At 30.0% G+C, this 21,891-nt stretch overlaps 1 protein-coding gene across 3 annotated transcripts; it reads left to right on the top strand.

Annotated features, from left to right (window-relative positions):
* The first annotated feature begins 3,098 nt into the window (after window positions 1–3,098).
* LOC113861343 (homeobox-leucine zipper protein ANTHOCYANINLESS 2) lies at window positions 3,099–9,766 on the top strand. 3 transcript variants are annotated; one of them, XM_027494104.1, is made up of 11 exons: window positions 3,099–3,210; window positions 3,372–3,433; window positions 3,667–4,087; window positions 4,218–4,435; window positions 4,603–4,720; window positions 4,829–5,524; window positions 5,685–5,786; window positions 5,897–6,109; window positions 7,650–7,824; window positions 7,910–8,277; window positions 8,960–9,765. In XM_027494104.1, the coding sequence occupies exons 3-11, from the start codon at window positions 3,884–3,886 to the stop codon at window positions 9,326–9,328; spliced, it is 2,463 nt and encodes an 820-aa protein (XP_027349905.1). In that variant the 5' UTR covers window positions 3,099–3,210; window positions 3,372–3,433; window positions 3,667–3,883; the 3' UTR covers window positions 9,329–9,765. The 3 variants fall into 3 exon arrangements, with proteins under 3 accessions (XP_027349905.1, XP_027349904.1, XP_027349906.1); XM_027494103.1 differs by lacking the exons at window positions 3,099–3,210; window positions 3,372–3,433 and having other exon boundaries at window positions 3,665–4,087; window positions 7,895–8,277; window positions 8,960–9,766; XM_027494105.1 differs by lacking the exons at window positions 3,099–3,210; window positions 3,372–3,433 and having other exon boundaries at window positions 3,699–4,087; window positions 5,972–6,109.
* Window positions 9,767–21,891: the final 12,125 nt, after the last annotated feature.

Raw genomic sequence — 21,891 nt, 5'->3', positions numbered from 1 at the left:
ATATCATCGTAGAAAAAAAATAACATAACCTCTTATGACTATTTTTTTTATTATTATCTCTTATGACTAATTTTAAATATAAAAAAGTAACCTTTTTTTAAATATAACTATTTATTGCATAAAAATTATAAAAATACAATAAAAATATATTATTTTAAATATTTTAATACAATTAAAAGTTAATATTAATAAATTCAATTCATTTACTAATCACAAATTAAAAGTGCTTTTAATTTTTTTGAAGTCAGTTGTTGAAAATTTTGTTAAAGTATCATTCAACTTAACCCTTATCGATTTTTACTAATTTTATCCTTTATAAATAATTACAAATATATAGAAACAAATTTTAAATCTCTCTTCATTTAATATTAATATTATATTATATTAATTTTATAAATAACTCTAGTTCAATCAGCTATGTGTAAAGTTATAAATTATAGGATTTTAGTTATTGGTTTTCAGCTATTTTGTTAATTATAAGATAAATTTAACTAAATTTTTCGAATAGAATCTTACTATAAGATATATCTTTTAACTCCTTTTTTGTTTTTCTTACAATTTTATTTATAACGAATTCATATTGTTGTTTAAAAAAAAAGGCTATTTATCAAAAAGTTGATCAATAGTATAATAGTTATTTTTCAAAATAATATTTTATTTTATAATTGATAATACCTTCGATGAACTTTTCATAATTTGTATTATAAAAAAAATAATTGTTACAAGATTTATTCACAAGTGTGTTACTCAAATAATCTGATTTTAATATCAATTATATAATAGGTAAACTTATTATTAAATATGAGTTAAATGAAAGACACAAATTAAATATAAGAGTTTTTATACTTATATTAAAGTGAGATCATTTCTATTTAAAAATGTTATAAAAAAAATCAACCTTAAAAATTAATCAATTAACCAAATAAAAATCTAACATTTCATTGAACGTGGATAATTTAATCAACAACTTCAATTCGTCTTGCATTAAGGAGGATATCCTAATCCTACAGTTTTTTTCTTAGTAATAGAAAAAATGGAAGCGTTATCAACTGGACACTAAAACAAAATGGGGTTTATACACTGCCGTCAAATTTCTTAATTAATTTAATAAAAAAATTGTTTTTTTCTTTTTAATAATTAGGGGAGTTGTTAAACTAATTCATTAAAATATTTTTAAGAATTGTCATGTGTATATTCACAAAATAGAAATACATAAATGCAATCAATGTGCATTAAATTTAAGAATAAAATAAAAATGAACCAAATCTTTATAAATTAATAATTTTAAGATGGCAATACATAAATGCTACCAATATTAGAGAAAAAAAATAAATATAAACAAAATTTCTATATGAGTGTCTGAGTAATTAAACTTCCCTAAAATGAAACTACGTTAAAATCTCATAGAAAGGGTTTTATTATCCTTTATAGTTCTATTTAACTATATTAGAATTCGTTAAATATTCATTATGACATTTCAATACCATTAGTATTAGACAATAAAAAATTTATATTGAGGTGTTTCTTTAATTTTATTTTTGTGAGTAATAAAGTATTCATCACCCAATAAAGTTTTTCATATGCTCAGCAGTCTTTCAATGTTTTTGAATTAAATTAAATGTTAATTTATTTAGATAAATAAGTTCACTTAAGCTTTTTTTCCTTTTCTGAAATTCTGATATGTTTGTAATTAATTCCTCCTTTGTTTTAAAAATATAATTCATTACGTTTAATTTTTAAAAATTAATGAAATAATAATACTTTTTAAATTTTATTATTGTCTCTTAATACTATTATTTAATGATTCAAGAGAAAATAATAAAGTGATGACAATTTTTAAAAATTGTAAATGCGGACCTTTAGATCGCATGTTAAAGAAATAAAAACATAAATTATTAACTAGTTATTACAATTATTCAACATCTTATAAACATTTAATATTATCTTATTTAAGGAATTACAATAATTTAATGAAAAGTAATAAATGCTATTTAGATTTGTTCACAGGCTGGAAAGGTAAAATTTTATTTTAGATATTTGAATAAAAATAATAATTTAATTAGATGTAGTTATATTCTCCTATTAATCTATTATCAATTCCCTTTAATCATTTTATATAATTGGTTTTAAAATTATAAAAAATTTAAAGTTTTATCTTGTAATCACATAGTAAAATTCATCTTAATAATTCATACATTGAACATCAACATTTAAAATTGGCAGTGATAATCAAATGAGACTTTAATCTTATTGAATAACAAAAAGAAAATATATTTAAAGGATTGTACATATGTTTAGTTCTTTAGAAACATTAAAGTTTTTTTTTTTTAGTAAAAGTTATCCTTATTTGACAAAAAATAAAAAAGATTATCATGACCATTGCAATTGACTCAAAATTTTGTATTTTTAAGGCCAAAATTTAACTCATTATATTTTTGTTATAAATATTTATCATTTTTTTGGAATTTTTTTGCCATTATTTGGATTAGTATAACTCTATCAATTTTAAAACAAAAAGGAATTAATGTTTCCTTTATTTGTCTTCAAATCGATCTCTCCAAATATAGTTTAAATAACAAATTTAAAATCAAATACATTAAATATTTCCTAATCTAAAATTACTCAGAAAGAGAATGAAATTAATTCCTAGAGAATTCAAAGAAACATTTATTCTTTTGATTATTTTCACAATCAAGTTCTTTTAAACCAAAGCATTAAAAATGCTTTACATGGAACAAAATTAAAACTCAAAAAACTCAATTGATTAGAAAAAAAATTCCAAGGGCGGTGCATACATTTTGTTGGCAACCCATATAGATGTGTGAACAAATGGACAAAAGAAGATGGACCCAAGTCTTCCATATTTAATTAATTTTAAAAATAAAAACGTAAATTTCCGTGATGATTTTGTTGCCATATGAGTGAATTAAGCTAATTTGGTCAAATTATTGAGCGTCCCAAGAACAGTTTAGGAAAAAAATTGAGATGAGAGTGCCCCGTGGATGTGCACAACACCATCATTTGTAACTTCATTTTCTTTCGTATCCCCAAAAAGTTATTCAAAAGGTATATTACGATATATTCACAGTCATTCACAGACTTTAAAAGGGTTAAAACAGAAACAGATAGAGAGTGTGTGTAATCAGTGTGAAGAGTCAACCAACCCTTTTTGGATTCATGTATGTATGTAAGGCGTTCATGATTCCACATGTTAGTTCTCTTTCTCTTTCTCTTTCTTCTCTATGCATAAATCTATGACTATGAGTATGAATGTAAAGCGTTTCATTTTCTAACCTTTTTCTTTAAATATTCATTTTTTTTAATTCTCTTTCAAGCCTTTAACATAGTCAAGTTTAGCGGTTACCATGCAGGGAACGAGACAACACACACTCAACTGAAGATTAGGGTTGCCATGCCATCCTGTCATTTTTAGGTAATAAAGAGAAAACCAGTAATAAACGCTCTTATATTTTTTTTATTATAATAATAATATAATAATAGTAGTTGTTAATATTAATCAATCTTCTCTCTCCAAATAACAGTAAAAAAAAAAAGACAGCATTTTTCATTTATTTTTTTAGCTTTATCCTTTTGTTATCTTTCTCATTATTTATTTATTCATTTATTCCTTGGTTTAAAAAGGTTCTTTTTTGATTGCGCTCACAGGTATATAAGGCTGATTCTGAGAGACCCTTTTCATGTTTTGTGGTGCTCTATGGGCTTGCAAATTTCGGGGTGGGTGAATCAAAACACAGATTAAAATTTTCACTGATGAGGCTGAGCTATTAATAGTCACAGCTTGCTTCCAAAAGGTGTTTTAAGTAGAAGTTTATTTGTAGCACTTGATTGGCAAAAGAAAAAAGAAGGAAAAGTGGCTACTTTAATGAGTTTTGGGGGGTTTCTTGAGAAGAAACAAGGTGGTGGAGGTGCAAGGATCGTAGCAGATATTGCATATAACAACGGTTCCAACCACAACAACAGCATCAGCAACGATAGAATGCCCTCTAGTGCAATCTCACAGCCTCGTTTAGCCACTCCAACTTTGGCCAAATCCATGTTCAACTCTCCTGGCCTCTCTCTAGCGCTTGTGAGATTCATATATATATATATATATATATGATACCTTCCTTCTTCTTATGCTTTTCCGAAATAATAATTGATAAGGGCTTGTTTGGTTCTGTTTGCTTATGCTTTGCTTCTTTTGTTTGAAAACGCAGCAAAGTGATATAGATGGACAAGAGGATGTAAACAGATTAATGGCTGAGAGTTTTGAGGGAAATGGTTTGAGAAGGAACAGAGAAGAAGAACATGAAAGCAGATCTGGTAGTGATAACATGGATGGAGGTTCTGGTGATGATTTTGATGCTGCCGACAACCCACCAAGAAAAAAGCGCTATCACCGACACACTCCTCAACAAATACAAGAACTTGAAGCGTATGGTTGTTTTTTTAATTACAAAAAAGTTCAGTTTTTTCAAGCTTCATCTTTTCCTCAACACTGTTTTTTTTTTTTTTTTTCATTTCTGGGATTTTATGGCTTCTTATTTTTGGGTTTGTTTTGAATTGTTTTTTTTTTTTGTTTTTGAATTTTCTGGGTTTTAGGCTATTCAAGGAGTGTCCTCACCCAGATGAGAAGCAAAGGCTTGAACTCAGCAAAAGGCTTAATTTGGAAACGAGGCAGGTGAAGTTTTGGTTCCAAAATCGAAGAACACAAATGAAGGTAACAAACACCCTTATGCCAACCCTTTTCAAGTCATTTTCACTTGGAAATTCTCTCTTTTGAGGCATTGATATGGACCATGAATCGTTTGTTTGTTGTTTGTGGCAGACACAATTGGAACGGCATGAGAACTCGCTGCTTAGGCAAGAGAATGATAAGCTTAGAGCAGAGAACATGTCCATGAGGGAAGCTATGAGGAATCCTATTTGCTCAAACTGTGGGGGTCCAGCCATGATTGGTGAGATTTCACTTGAAGAACAGCACTTAAGGATTGAGAATGCTCGATTGAAAGATGAACTAGACCGTGTTTGTGCACTTGCTGGCAAGTTTTTGGGTCGTCCAGTTTCATCTTTGGCAAGCTCAATTGGCCCTCCATTGCCAAACTCAAGTTTGGAACTTGGCGTCGGTAGTAATGGTTTTGGTGGTTTGAACACTGTGCCTTCAACATTGCCTTTGGGGCCTGATTTTGGGGTTGGAATATCAAGCTCCTTAGGCATGGTGTCACCTCCATCTAGACCAACAACTGTGGTGAGTACTGGTTTTGACAGATCAGTGGAGAGGTCTATATTTCTAGAGCTTGCTTTGGCTGCAATGGATGAGTTGGTGAAGATGGCTCAGACTGGTGAGCCTCTTTGGATCAGAAGTTTGGAAGGGGGAAGAGAAATTCTGAACCATGAGGAGTACACAAGGACAATGACTCCTTGCATTGGGTTGAAACCCAGTGGTTTTGTCTCTGAGGCTTCTAGAGAAACTGGCATGGTCATCATAAACAGCTTGGCCCTTGTTGAAACATTAATGGACTCGGTAAGCCATTCAACTACCTTCATTTTTTTTTAAATTTTTTCACTCCCTCTTATTTAATACCTTTTATTATTCTTGGCTGCATTGGTTTTGTTATTTTCTCATTTTAAGTTGACATTTTTTTGTTTGTGTGTAAAAACTGATTCACTTTTTAATGCCACAGAATCGCTGGTTAGAGATGTTCCCTTGTGTAATTGCTAGAACCTCCACCACTGAAGTGATATCTAGTGGAATAAATGGAACAAGAAATGGTGCCCTTCAACTAGTAAGTTTAAATTGTTATCTTCCACTACATGTATTATATATGTCGTCATTTTTTTTTTCATAATTATTATTGGTAGGTTTTTTTTTTAATAACAAAAATTTTGTTCCCAGATGCATGCGGAACTTCAAGTCCTTTCTCCCTTGGTTCCTGTTCGTGAGGTCAATTTTCTACGCTTTTGCAAGCAGCACGCAGAAGGGGTATGGGCTGTTGTAGATGTGTCCATAGAAACCATCAGAGAAACTTCTGGTGCACCCACTTTTGTGAACTGTAGGAGGCTTCCTTCTGGTTGCGTGGTGCAAGATATGCCGAATGGTTACTCTAAGGTAAATTAATTACCAATATTCTTTCTAGTTATTAGCATCGGAATGGTTGGTTTTATGTTCTTACTGCATTTTTAGCATCCCAACTTTTTTTTTTTTTTGGAGACAGTAAAAATGATTCACATTCTGCCAAACGTTGTGTTCTGAATAGTTTTCTAAATATATGTAGGCCACCTACTGAACCGTACTATCTCACCTGCCTTGATGTTTTCATCACATTTATTGTATTTTTCCCGAGTGGGTTCAAGTAACTGCAACATGGTAGCGCAATTGTGCTACATATTTAAAAGTGGGGGCAAAACACCAAGCTAAGAAATCATGGAGCTTTTGCTTTTCAAAGCTACTTAGTGACTACTCACTGTAGAACCTCTCTGTCAGTGATGATTCCCATATATATTTTTAGTCTTTCAAAGAATTTGCACCCTTGGTTAGGATGCTTCCCCTTGTCTCAATTATATTCCAATCTTCAGCTTTCAACAACTGATTTTGAACCCTTAAACTATTTGAGTATTACACCATGTTGCATAAATCAAGGTTAACCCAATAATTTATTCATGGAAGTCTCTATCACTTAAATTTTTGTAGCATGAAACACATTAATTACATATCTTCTTTAAGCAATTTGTATTCGAATTTTTCACCTACTTTTTAATTCTATAAACAATTCATATGATGTTTCTATTCCAATCTTTTATGCTACATTGGTTATTCCCCAAGCATTATTTAAGGCATGAAACTATACGTGACCTGGTTCCAGCCCCTACGGTCCATAGGTCTGTTATATTAAATTATTTAGTGCAGACCCTTTTGAGTCAAGATCAAAGACTGAACATTTTGTCTGTTTCTTTTGAGTGCTTGGGATGAGTTCACCACACTGCAGTAGCAAATCTCGATGCCCTTTGACACTGCACGTAGCTGCTCTTCCAAATCCCGGGTGACTTTATCTAGTACCTATATTTTATGTACTTGCTTCAGCTCCATGAGATAGATACCCTTGGCTTCTTGTCCTTCAGCCCAATCGTCACCCTTTTCCAAGTTTTCCCTTTTGCATAAATACTTCTCTCTATTCATCGGCATCTTCGCACCTAATGATTTCTTAAACAAATAATTTCAATAAAAATTAATTAATTGTCATTTTCTCATTTTCACTAGTTATCCATATTACTCATTCCATTAGTCCTTTCTCTTCAAAATTGTTGGCACTTTATAAAATCTAACACTTTAATTCACATTTATTTTAATACTATGGATCTTGCTAACCGGTTTTATAGGGGTACGGGTTAAAGAATTAAAAATGATAATATTTTATTAAAATTTACGTTTAGACTACGTCAAAAATCACAGAAAATGTGTATTTATAATGTTTCTCGATGAGAAATTTTTATTTTTTATTCACTAACTATTATTATAAGCTACTAGTTAGTATTTGCCTAATACTACTAATTATAATATTTATATTTAATTCACGTTTTGAATTTTTTAACGTAAATCCAAACAACACTCTTAAAAGTTGGACATGAATACGATATGCATGAACACGCAGGTAACATGGGTGGAGCATGCAGAATACGAGGAAAGCCAAGTCCACCAGCTCTACAGGCCCTTGTTGAGTTCAGGAATGGGGTTTGGTGCACAGCGTTGGGTGGCTACCCTTCAACGCCAATGCGAGTGTCTAGCCATCCTAATGTCCTCAGCAGTTCCCTCTAGAGAGCACTCAGGTATATAAGATATGCTTAACCATCAGATAATGAAGTAAATGTTATAAACATGAATTGAATCAATTAGAAGGTGTTGTTGTGGCAGCAATAAGTGGGGGTGGGAGACGAAGCATGTTGAAGCTGGCGCAGAGAATGACGAACAATTTCTGTGCGGGGGTGTGCGCGTCGACGGTGCATAAATGGAACAAGTTGAATGCGGGGAACGTGGGAGAGGACGTGAGGGTGATGACGAGGAAGAGCGTTGATGATCCCGGTGAGCCTCCGGGGATTGTGCTGAGTGCAGCCACCTCCGTTTGGCTCCCCGTTTCTCCTCAGAGGCTCTTCGATTTCCTCCGTGACGACAGACTCCGAAGCGAGTGGGACATCCTCTCCAACGGTGGACCCATGCAAGAGATGGCTCACATTGCCAAGGGACAAGACCATGCTAACTCGGTCTCCCTCCTTCGAGCCAGTGTATGTATACTCCTTTTCCATTTCATTCTTTTCCTTACTATTTAACACACACCCCTTTATCAAAATCTATTTTTTCCACATTAACTTCATAAGCTAGCAATTTTGTGTCATTTGCATTTGCATCTGATATGCACACACAATAGGGAGATATTACATGTCATTAGTTAATTAAAAGGGAATTTTATTACATGAATCTGTAATAATGATAGATATATGTATATAATGCATAAGTTTTGTCTTTATGTATTTTTGGGAGGGGGAGCTGAATGGTGTAAGTTAGTTTTACCATTCTTGAGTATGACGAAAATGACCACGAGATGAGGAAACGTCAAACTTGCTTTGTCGCCTAGTGTTAGGATAAAAAAGGTGAAATTGAGAAGGACAGGCTTGGAAATTTTGGAAGTATCTATGAAGACAATTGGTAGCAGAAATAGGGCAGCGTTTGTTTCAGTAAACTTTTACAAAAAGTCAAAATACGGGACTTTTGTCAACTTTCTATTTTTCTCAGTTCTGACCTCATTATTTTCTGCTCCAAATTATAAAAAAAAAATTGAAATTATGACAGAAAAAAAAAAAGTGGTACCGGGTTTGACTAGCGCCCCGCACCGAACTTAACGAAAACGACAACACGTAAAATTGGATTTCTTTTTTTTTAATTTTTAATTTTATTATTTTGTTGCAGGCTATGAATGCGAACCAGAGCAGCATGTTGATCCTGCAGGAGACTTGCACGGACGCGTCGGGGTCACTTGTGGTGTACGCGCCGGTTGACATCCCCGCCATGCACGTCGTAATGAATGGCGGCGACTCTGCTTACGTGGCGCTTCTCCCGTCTGGGTTCGCCATCGTGCCCGACGGACCCGGCAGCAGCGAAGATCAAGGCGGCGCGTCGCAGCAGAGAGTGAGTGGGTCCCTCTTGACTGTGGCGTTTCAGATACTTGTGAACAGCCTCCCCACGGCGAAGCTCACGGTGGAGTCGGTGGAGACAGTGAACAACCTCATCTCATGCACGGTGCAGAAGATAAAAGCAGCACTTCACTGCGAGAGCTAATGTCACGTGACCTTCACGTGACACCCTTTTGGGGTTGTTTATTATTTTGATTTGAAAATTAACATTTGTAGTTAAAAGGTGCGATAGGTGGCGCGTGTGAAGGACGCGAGGGGTGAGGGGTGTTGAGTCAAGAACGAACCGCGCGTGGATGAAACTCCTTGCATGATGGTGAGGATCCGAGACGTGGTCAGGTTTGGATCTTTAACACAAGGCAAGAGTGGTGGTTCGGGTATTGACTCGGGTCGACCCCGTGTCTGCTCTACTAGTTAGCAGAAACAACAAGGAATAGAAATATGAAAACAAAGAGGATAAAATTCGTGTTTCTGATTAGGTATATTTATTATAATGTTATCATTTTTATTTGTATTGACTTGGAGTTTTAGAATTGGATATAGTTTGTTGAATATGATCAAATCAATAATTTCGCTTTTTTTTTTCATAATTAAGCTCCTACCACATTTTTCTTTTCATGTCTCCTTAATTTCTTTAATAAACATTTTAAAGTTATTAAAAATAATTAATTATTTTATAATAATAGTAATCTCAAGGAGTTAGTGAGTAGGCTAAAGTCTGACTTCGCTTCTAACAAATTGCCAGTTCTAGTTTATTTTCCCCACTTAATTGAATTGGATTATTTTTAAAATTAGATTTAATTTTTTATTTATTTTAATTAATACTTTACTTTTATTATTTTTATTTAAAAATATCAAGATTTTTGTAAATATAATTTTTTGGAAACAGTATGTTATATTTTCGTAAAAACTTTCATTAACTTAGTGTGAAACCAAGAGTAATGAATTTTATGGATAACATATTTTGTTTTTAAAAGTATTTACAGAATTTTGATGATGTTATTTTGCGGTTCGTTATTTGTTATTTTTATTGAAAAAAATTCAAAACTATATAAAACAAATATTTTATAAAATATAAATAAATAATAAAAAAAATTTCCTTGAAGCAAATAACTATTAAAAGTGACTTCTTAAGTTTGTTTTTCTGCTTCGATGATAATTCATGTGAACTTGAAACCAATAAATATGAACGCATGACTTGTGTTTAGAAAGTGGTCATAGAGCTGCAAATCTGCAAAGCAGGAGTGATTGTTATTCCCCGCGCCACTTGAAGATATTTATAGGGTTGTTTCAGTGCAAAGTTGTACAGATAAATTCTAATAAATATATTATTTAATTAATAGAAGAGAATAAACAATATTTTTTTTAAAAAAAATTATAAAATATGGATTAATTAAATAACATATTTATTAGCATTTATTCTATATAAAATTACACAAATTAAAAAATTCATATTTATAATAAAGTATCTGCTAATAGTATTTTAAAGTTACTGATTATAAATATAAAATAATTTTTATCAAAATAATAATAATATATTTTTATAATTTTTAATATAGTCTAACATCATTTTTAATATTTTTTTAATTTTCATTTATTTAGATGATATTCTTAAAAGAGTTTAACTTTTATATATCTTTCATCTTATCAACTAATCAGAGTATAATATGTATATGCTTTATATATTAATTATTATAAAAATTAATTTTTATACTATAAAATCTAGAATTATATGATAAAATAAAAAATTATACTATCGTCATATTTAAATTAAATTATTCTTAAAATAATAATTAACAATAATTTTATAATAAAAAGGACAATAAATCAGGTTGTGGATAAAGATGAAAAAAAAACATAAGTTATAAAATGTTATATTTTCTTAAAAATAAAAAATAAAATCATAGGAGTACAATGAAAAATATATATTTTTAAAATTATATATTATATTAACTTTGTTATACATAAATAAAATATTATAATTTTATATTAATTTAATATTTTATAAGTATAATCTATCAAATAGAAATTTAACTTAATACATTTTAAATTTTATAAAATTTTAATTTTAGTTCTTTAAAAAAGGTAATACTTACATTGCATTATGGAATATTTGGTGTATGCCCAATTCAATGTAACCCATGGTTTTAATATAAATTATAAAGAACGACTGAAATTGTATAGTGGTAACCTAATAAAATGATAACAATTTTACATTAAATTAAAAAAATTTCCTTGAAAGCCATATTCAATATTATCGGATTCAAGGTTTTTTTCCATGAACAATTTTCAGATATAAAAATATTTGAAACTGGAAAGGGTTTAAATTTTACTTGGGACGTTAGCTCTTTCTTTAGCAATCAATCTCCTTCAGCCACGCTATTCTTCCCCTCCAACTCCTCAGCTTACGCTGAGTAATGGAGAACTTGTCTTCTTGTGTTTCATGTCAACAAGTGCAGCTTAAAGCTACATATTGAACCATAGAGGAAAGGCAATAATTTATATTTTTCATTAAGCTGTCTTCATCTTTATAGTTTTTAATAAATTTTAATCAATAATTAAAAATATATTACTGAATTCCTTTCAACTAAGTGTGATCACTGGAATGAGACAAATGAGGAGGGTGGAGAGAGTTGTGAAGCGCCAAAGACTCTATTATTGATGTGGTTGGAATCCAACAATGAGAACGAAGGAGACAAGTGAATCAATAAGTCAAATGTATATAAGAATGTTAATGCAAAAGTGAAATAAAAATGGCCAAGCAAAAATGGCTTTCTTTGAGTGAAGTGGAGATCATGAACAAAACATCACAGTACCATAGTTTTCCTGCAGTAATACCAAGATTTTATTTTTAAAAATAATATATTTAATCATTACAATTTTGTAATTTTATTATAATGTATATATTTTTTAAATAAAAATTTACAATTTTAAACACTTAAACTCAGTTTTAATTAACTGACTATAAAATTAATCAACCCATTGCAATCGGTTAGATTTCTAAGCAAAAAAATATAAAAAAGAAATAAGACAATGATTGTTATACATCCTACAAGTATAGGACCTGTTTGTCTAACATTAATAAAAAGTGATTTTAAAAGTATATAATTTTTAAAATATTTTTTAGATGTAAAATTTAATTTGTGTTTATTTATAATTATGAAAAGTATTTTTTATGTGAGTTAGTTATTTCAAATCATCTCTTAAAGTAGCTAGTTTATCTGAAAAAATAAATTAATTGCTCTGAGAATTTGATTATTTAAAAACGCTTAGTCAAATATTATACAATAGTTTAAAAGATTATTTTAATAACAAGTTTTAAAATAAGCTAAAAAGTTCAATTTATTAAAATATTTTAAAATAATAAACTAATATATATTAACATATATATGAATGTATAAGATTTTTCAAAATTATAAAAATAATATTTTTATCAAATACATACAGTACAAGTAAATTAAAAAAAAAAAAAAAAAGTGATGTATATGAGGGATAGAAAAAAGACTATGAGTGGTGGTGGAAGAATGGGAGTGGAGGAGGAAGGTGGGTGTCTGTGTGATTGCATTAAATGAGGAAGCAGAAGCTGGTGAGAGAAGCGTTGCCATCATTTAATGCAACGCCTTTCGCATCGTCTCTATGGTTACGTGAGCCTGCCCAATAAAATCCTGCCACCGCCATTATCTCACACATTATGCTAATCAATTCTAAAAGCTACCCCTCTCCTCAATTTTGATATAACATTTACTTAATTTTTTTTATTATAATCATATATATTATAATTTTAATCGTAAAATTTATTCATATAAGTTTAAAATAGTTTACTTTAATATATAAATCATATTACAAATAAAAAAAAATAGCTTATAAAAATTAGAAATTATTCTATATTTTTTTCAAGAGTTACATTTTTTCTTTTTTTATAAAAAATAAAATATTTTTTTTTCTTAATTATAAGAATTATAGGGTTTATATTTGTTCAAACAAGTAAAAAAATTATAAAATAAGTTTGCATTATGCCGTTACTAATTGTTTAATTTGTGAAATAAAAGATTTTGTAGCCTAAAAAAACACGTGATTCAATCAAATTAAATAATATAAAAGTTAGTTTTAATATGGATTTGACTTATCTCAAATGAAATTGTTTATGTAAATGTAAAGTACTACAGTATTTTTATTTTTTTAGAAGGAGCTATTGTCAATCTAAGTTCCAATCATGTGTTATATCTAATTTATATATATATATATATATATATATATATATATATATATAATATCAGTGAATTGAGTCGTAGAAGATTCTCTACAAGATACTTTTATTTTTTTTCTAACTCATTTAATTTACTAATTATACATGACAATTGGTAATGAAAAAAATCTATACTACATCAAAAATTGACTTTTGGAGCATTAACTTAGATAGTGATTACTAAAAACTATCTTGTATAAAATAATAAGAGAGTAATTTTTTGAAAACTGCTCTCTAAAGTGTACTTGAAGAGCGGTTTCTCACTAACCATTCTCTAAAGTGTTATTTCAAAATAAACACTAACTCCATCGTCATCCCTGTACTCAAGCATGCTACTCTTACTTCCAAAATTTCCTATACTCACTATGTTTTTAGAAGCTTTTTGCACCACCATCTTTGCCGGTGACATCGCATTCACACTACGAAGGTATATTCATTATCGTTTTTGTATTTTGTTGAGTATGTTTAGAAATGAAAAACTTGAAAATAATGTCTGTTCACTGAAAGACACCTATCTTATTTACATTTAATAGTTACAAACGTCTTCCCCTTCTTCGTCCCTAGGTTGAGGTAATTTGCGACGAAGTTAGTTGAACTACAATATTGCTTCAAGAAGTTAGTTTATTTATATATTTTTTTTACTATCGCTATCTGAGAAAATTATATGGTTTATCTGATGTGTAGTAGGGTGGGGGAGAAGTAGACAAAAATACATTTTTTATATAATTTAATTTAATTTAACAATGTCTTGCAATTACAATCAGTAAAAAGCTAAACATAAAAAATTAGTAAGAGATTAGCATTAGGTATATACCTCAAGATCAGTGGGAGCAAATTTATCTTTCTTGTGCTCTATGTGGATGATATATTATTGGCTTGTAATGATTTAGGCATGCTACATGAGACAAAACAGATGTTGACCCGATTCTTTGACATGAAGGATTTGGGTGAAGCTTCTTTTGTATTGGGAATTGAGATTTACAAAGATAGATCACAATGTACACTGGGGTTATCTCAAAAGGCTTACATTGATAGAGTCTTAGAGAGATTCAATATGTAAAATTGCAAACCAGAAGATGTTCCAGTTGTTAAAGGTGATAGACTCAACAAGGATCAATGTCCTAAGAATGAGATTGAGCAAGCAAAAATGAATGACAGACCTTTTGCAAGCGCATTGGGAAGTCTCATGTATGCTCAAGTATGCACTAGACCTGACATCGCTTTCATTGTTGGTGTTCTAGGTAGATATCAGTCAAATCTTGGAAGTGATCACTGGATAGCTGCTAAGAAAGTAATGAGATAGTTGAAGAAGACAAAAGAGTATATACTTGTATATAACAGAGTAGACAACCTTGAGATTGTGGGATACACAGATTCAAATCTTGGCGAGTGTCCTGATAACAGAAAATCGACTTCAGGATATGTTTTTATGATGGCTGGAGGTGCAATATCCTGGAGGAGTAAGAAACAAACTCTCGTTGCCTCTTCTACCCTGCAAACAGAGTTCATTGCTTGCTATGAAGCTGCTACTCATGCTATTTGGTTGAGAAATCTAGTAATAGGACTTCGTATTGTGGATACCATTGTTGTACTACTAAAGATTTTTTGTGACAACAGAGCTACAGTATTTTATACAAAGAATAATAAGATTTCTAGTGGATCTAAGCATTTAGAGTTGAAGTACTTGACTATCAGAGACCTTGTGAAAGATGGTTCCATTGTGACAGAGCACATTAACACAGATTCCATGTTAGCTGACCCCTTGACCAAGGGACTTAGGCCTATTATTTTCAAAAGGCATGTTGAAAAAATGGGCATTGTGAGTTCTTTTGATGTGTTTGGTTAAGTGGGAGTTTCTTTTTAGTTTTATGTCATTTTACGTTTATTGAATTCTTGTTTTAGACTTTCGTAAATGTTGTGTTGATGACATTTCGCATTTAATTTGATGAATGAGTAATGAGATGTTTATATATATATATATATATATATATGTGTGTGTGTGTGTGTGTGTGTGTGTGTGTGTGTGTCAAATGTGAATTATTGAGCTCGGCGTTGTTAGGACCACTATGCCGATGGTTGATGCCAGTTGGAGCTGGGGCATAATAGTTCGTAATGAAATATATAATTTCTTTGACTTTTAAGCATTTGAGAGAAATTTGGGACTGATGTAGAAAATGATAGTATGGCTGTTTGATCACATTGACATATCATTTTCTCACCACACTCCACACAGATGACTAGTCGATGAAGTCAGTAATATTTGTAACTATGGAAGGAGTTGCATCAATAAAGGATGCAATTGCTGCCATGATTCGATATTACATGATTTTGTTGGATGGAGTCTCAATTAAGTGTTATATTTTGGGATCATATGTTTGTGGCCACAACATGTTATTAGCCTGAGAGTCATTTTTTCAAAAATTTCAAAAATTATAAACTACACAATTGATTTTGTCCAAGTAGGAGAATGTTAGAATTTCTTATAAAATTTATAATGGGCTATAATCAATTGTGATTTTTTATTTTGTCAAAAACAAGCTAATATTGTGATTCATTTGATGATATTTAAGCCCGCTAATAATGTGATCAATTATTTAGGCCTTAGACACTTAATATTGATCTAGAGTGGAATTCAGTGTGGGTCTAACCTCTAGGTCCATGATGGGAAGTGCTTAGGGTTAATAAATATAGTGGCTAAGTCTTCTTTGCCATCATGGTAACATATTCCATTACTCTCTAGGTTTGCCACATTGAGAACCTAGGATTAGGAGAGCGTGATTAGGCAAATGAAGTTCTTAGCTTCTCACTACAAAGGGATCGCATTCCACGTAAGTCCACGCACAATCAACAATGTCTACAACAAGTAAGTGACTTTACAAATTATTTATTTCAATTGATATTCTAAATTCATGTAAGGGTTAATAAATATAGTGGTTAAGTCTTCTTTGCCATCATGGTAACATATTCCATTACTCTCTAGGTTTGCCACATTGAGAACCTAGGATTAGGAAAGCGTGATCAGGCAAAGGAAGTTCTTAGCTTCTCACTACAAAGGGATCGCATTCCACGTAAGTCCACGCACAATCAACAATGTCTACAACAAGTAAGTGACTTTACAAATTATTTATTTCAATTGATATTCTAAATTCATGTAATTAAATCCCATAAAATTTGTGCTTACACATATATGTACCATAGATATTTAAAGGACACATTAAGAACAATAAATTCTTAGTACATTTTTTTTTCATGGCATTTGTGATTTTTATAATTTACCTAAGGCAACAAGTGTATAGATTGTTTTTGTCCTAGTGTTTCTGTGTAATTGTTTACTGCACATGTAGATGCATTTTTGTTGTATTGTTCTTTTAGTTTAGGATATTCGTATATATGCTGATTAGATTTGTGCTTTCATATTCTGCTATATCCAAGGCTCTATTTTTATACATGTTTTATTTTATTTACATTGTTTATAAGCAAGAATATTGTTTATTAGGTATGCTAAAATTTGAAATATTGTCAATTTTAATAAAAAAAATATTCAAAATTTTCCTATACTTAGAGAACAATTAAGGAAAAATTGCTTTCAAAAATATAATTTAGAGAGCGGTTATTTAAGAACCACTCTAAGAAATAAACTTCTGAAAGCGGTTACTTTGGAACCATTCTCAAAAGTTGACATAAGAGAGTGGTGAAAATATAACTACTCTCATATGTGTTACATTAGAGAGTAGTTAAGTAGGAATCGCTCTCTTTTCTCAACCTTTTTCTACACCTTTAGATAGCGTTTCCTGCTTAACTGCTCTCCAAAGTGCTGACTTCTGAAAGTGGTTAGGCGGGTAACTGCTCTTTAAACTTTACTTCTGAGAGCGGTTACTCGCTTAATCACTTTCCAAGTACAATATCAAAGAGTAATTGTTTAACCGCTTTCTTAATATAAGACATTAGATAGTGTGCGATTTTAGAGCACCATTAACTGCTCTATAAGAAAAGGCAGAACTACTTTCAAAAGTTATTTTTAGCGTAGTGCTACTAGTTAATTTTATTTTTAATTACTATTTTTATTTTATTTTTTATCTATTCAATCACTCTAAAATACTAAGGCATTTATGCAAATTAAACTAGTCTATTTTATTATTTTAATTTTTCTATTTTAATGTTTGTGTTTATTAAATTTAGTAAGTTAACCCATGAAGTTAGTGTAGTGTGTCAAGACACATTAACAATATTTTTGGCTTATTTTAAAGGTGAGTTGTAAAAAAGATTAATTGCTATATTATTAAATTAAATCTATGGTATCGTCACGAATTTCAAAAATTTATTGTTAAATTGCCAATGTTATATTCCCCGAATTTAAAAAAAAAATTGAATTGATTTAAAATTTTATAAATATCATTTATGCAATTAATATTTTTAATAAAAAATTATTAACAATATAAAAGTGAATATAACTTACTTCAATATAATTTAATCTCTTCTCACACCTACAGAGAGAGAATAACTTTATAGCATTGTAATCTTTTTCATCGTCAAATCTTGTTTTTACCTCTTTAATTTTTATAATTATCTGTATTTAGACATCATATCAATTACTTAACACACATTTTTAAAATATTATTATTAGCATTGATTATTATGATAAAATAACTTTTTAAATAGAACATGTTTATCAAAAGAATTTAGGTATAATTATAAATTATTTATTTAACTGAAATATTAATAAATATAGCTATTACTAAAAAAATTAATGCTTTCATGATTCTATAAATTAATAAATAATTTCAAAAGTTTTGAAATTCAAGGAAAACAATAGCTACAGAGATGCTAGTCAGTAATTAATTAGTTAGTCGTACTACTAATTTTATAAACATTAGTGTGTAGGAAACTTTAAGTTATTAAAACTAATTAATTTTAAAAAGGTTATTAAAGAAAATTATTAAAAACAATTATTTTTACATGAATTTATTACACGTAGTATATTATCTTTAATTGCTCTACTTGATTCGTAGCTCATATTAACAGCCGCTTCGTGCTTTAAAGAGTATTTTTTACCTATCAATGTTCAATCTCTGGGAAGCTTGGCATCTCCATATTTAGTAATCATTGTATTCGCCTTTTTAAACCTTTTTTAATCATTTTAATTATATTAATAAGCCATTACTGTGAATACAAATTAGCAACTTAATTGTATCCATTTTATTTTTTTTAATATTCTTCAAATAGAAGTCAAAAGGAGAGCATTTTTTACGGGGAGGGTTGTATATTAATTGCTCCTAGCAGCATTGTTAATTAAACTATACAAAATTTAACTATAAATAATAACAAAAGTTACACATTATATCTGATCCTAAATCTTCCATCATTAATTTAACCCATATATAAGTTTCAAAACAGAGACAACTTTGCTTACGTACATTTTCTTCTCAAGGATGTACATTAGTTTATGCATAATAAAACAACAAATTGCCTGAATTGTAGAGTCTTGTATATTTATGGCCAAAAAAGGAAAAGAAAAAGTCTTATAAGTTAGCTAATATTTTAGATAAATCTGGATAATTGCTGAGATGATTTTTTATTTTACATTCATTTTTATATTTCCCTTCCTTTTTGTTATTAATTGACCAATTATATTTATCAATTTTTTCTCCTTTTTTCCCCTATCTTTTTCTTCCATCCCAAGGGTGTATACACACGAGGGAGTGAAACAAACACTTCTCAATTTCCAAGTGATTTGAACTTGTTACTGTTGAGAACAGGATCAGCTTTGGCAGATTTTAAAGCGATTTTCTAACCGGGAAAGTGACTATTGCTTCAAAAATCAGATGTCCTATCTTAGCTGATAATTACACTTCATATTTTCCAAATAACGCGAATAAAAGATATGCGGATCTTACTAGTCACCATGAATGTGTGGGTTAAAAAGCTCATTTGGCCAATTCTAGTGTTCCAACTTGTAAACACAAGTTCCATGTTCAATCAATTGTTTTCGATTTAAAAATATGCATGTGTTACCACTTAGCACTCAATCAATATCTTACACTTCATCCATTTTGCCAATATTATTGTAGACAATTCAGCATGATCCCTGCACAACTATAGTCCCAATTACGCATGTGTGGGTCTCCCTTTGTGGAGCCCCTCCCAACAAAACCCTAAAGATGTGCTTTTTGGACTTTAAACCCATTAGCTACATGTCATTTCTCACGCTCTATACGCGAATCAAACATTGGAGATTGGAGGCTTTAAGGATATTTTTTAAGAAAATAATTGTACACATATGCAAGTATCCAAAAAGGAGTAGTATAATAGGACTCGGTGTGAATAGATGAGAGAAATGCTGAACCTCCAAATGAGTAGCAAGGCTCTCTTGTTTTTCTCATTTATTGAAACTGAAGGACCCACTTTTGAATTTACAACACACACCAAAAACCAACTATTGAGCTGAGGCCCCATTATTATATATATCTTGTTTCATGTAGCCAATAATTTTGCTATGTGTCTTTCTCTCACTTTGCCACTACGAGTCTCATGCATGCACATACACACACAAAGATACACGTGAGGATCACAGGAATTTGATCTCTCAAATCCCAATACTTGAGTTGTTGATGAAGGTAATAAAGTCAAGAAAATGAAAGGCTATCCGAAAGAGGGAATGGGTGTTGGCGGTTTTATTTTTGCTAGCTTCAAGACATTATCTCTTATGGTCCTGTTTCTTATACTATATAGTGTATGAGTTACACATGCTTCGCGTAAATCCTCAAGTCTTTTCCTTGTATTTTGTAGCCTTTCATAGCCACCTTCCTTCCAACACATAATGGTGGGGTCCATGGTTCCCCACTGGCTTGAAGCATTATATTAAGACAACGATGGCAGCATTTGGAGGTATTAGATGGGATTGGACAACTACATCTGAGAAATTATTAGAACCCACACCCTATCTTCGAATTTCAAACCATTTCTCTTTGAGAAAAATGTCAAAAGTGTGGCATGAAGTGACCTTGATGGGATTGTCCTACAACTACAACTTGAAAGCTTTACCCATTAATTATTATGGCCCTTTTAGGTGGTCCATTCATTATTCTAAGCAAACAGAAAAAGGCTTTGGTTAACAGTCAACTCGTGATCGAATGAATCCAGTCTCGATTAACTTAAACACCCATCCACAAAAGTTAATCTGTTATAAACTTAACATATTCCACTTTGTCTTAAAATTTAATCAAATTGATCAATTTTGAGAAAAATTAATACCAATTATCTATTTAAATACTTAACAAAAATAATTAGCATAATAATTAATGGTGGGTTTAAAAAGTAAAAATGTTTAATAGAAAATACTATGAGGTATGTATTCATAATCAGTTCTGGTAGAACATAAAAGTACATATTAAGAGACAAAGACACGGATAATTAATTTAAATGTAAAATTTAAAAAATTAAGAATAATTATATCTTTTTTAATAAAAAAAAAGTTCTTTAATAATTAAGGTTTATTAAGATAAGTCTTTTAACAAGCACTTACCGAAATAAAAAATTATGTAGTAAAAAAAATGAATCAAATTCCTTTAATAAATTAAAATTAATTTATATTTTTTTATCTTTTTAAATTTTTTTATTTAAATTTTTGAATTTAAAGAGTATAAGTTGTTTTTATAAAAAAAATTATTTATTTTTATAATTTTTTATAAATACTTAAAATAATGTAATCTTGAGAACAAAACAGTACATTATTGTAGCAAAAAGAGGGAATTTTTAAAAATTTAATTTGAGAATATAATCAACTGAGTTTTGACAGAAAAGTTTCAATTGTAAAATAAAAAATAGTCACCTTGTCAATGTGTGCAATTAAGATATTTTGAAAAAAAATCTTAACATAAAATGAAAACTTAAAAAATAGTCAATAATTTAAACGTTTTAAAAATAAATCATTAAATAACAATAAAGAGTATTTTTTTTTAAATAGTACAATAAAATATGATCTCATTTTACAAAACAGAAAGATATTAATTTTATTAAAAAAAATGAACAAGTCGAGTCATGCACTTACAGGTTCACTTTATTGACTTTCAATCATATTCTCCAACAATGGCCTAAATCGCTCTCTTCTCAGACGTCCGCGATGTTTATGTGCATTTATTTAGTAATGCAGGAGGCTACACATTCACGTGGCTTAGCTATTATCTTAGGTGTTTGCTTACATACTAAGGACAATTTATTATATTTATATTAATATTAATATTCTTCTAACTGCTACCCTAAAATTGCGACTCACAGTGTCGAAAAAATCACACCACATAATGTTTCATGGTAGCTGACAATAAAATTACAACATTGGCAAACAATGTCTTACAATGTCAATAGCAACCAAGTCAAATAATTCTTCGTAACTCATCTCATCAAACTTGTTTTTTTTATTATCTGCATCACATTGTTCATTTTATATAACATTATTTGTTTAATTGTTG

The sequence above is a fragment of the Abrus precatorius genome, unplaced genomic scaffold (assembly GCF_003935025.1).
Source record: "Abrus precatorius isolate BTA unplaced genomic scaffold, Abrus_2018 Scaffold3, whole genome shotgun sequence".
Classification (NCBI taxonomy): domain Eukaryota; kingdom Viridiplantae; phylum Streptophyta; class Magnoliopsida; order Fabales; family Fabaceae; genus Abrus; species Abrus precatorius.
This window is presented reverse-complemented; position numbering and strand designations above follow the sequence as displayed.

What these genes read in the sequence shown, in the direction of transcription:
- LOC113861343 (XM_027494103.1), top strand. Translation starts at nt 3,884, where the DNA reads ATGAGTTTTGGGGGGTTTCTTGAGAAGAAACAAGGTGGTGGAGGTGCA. An exon ending in TTGAAACATTAATGGACTCG is followed by an intron (nt 5,525 to 5,684) that starts GTAAGCCATTCA and finishes TTAATGCCACAG; the next exon opens with AATCGCTGGTTAGAGATGTT. An exon ending in TCTCCCTCCTTCGAGCCAGT is followed by an intron (nt 8,278 to 8,959) that starts GTATGTATACTC and finishes ATTTTGTTGCAG; the next exon opens with GCTATGAATGCGAACCAGAG.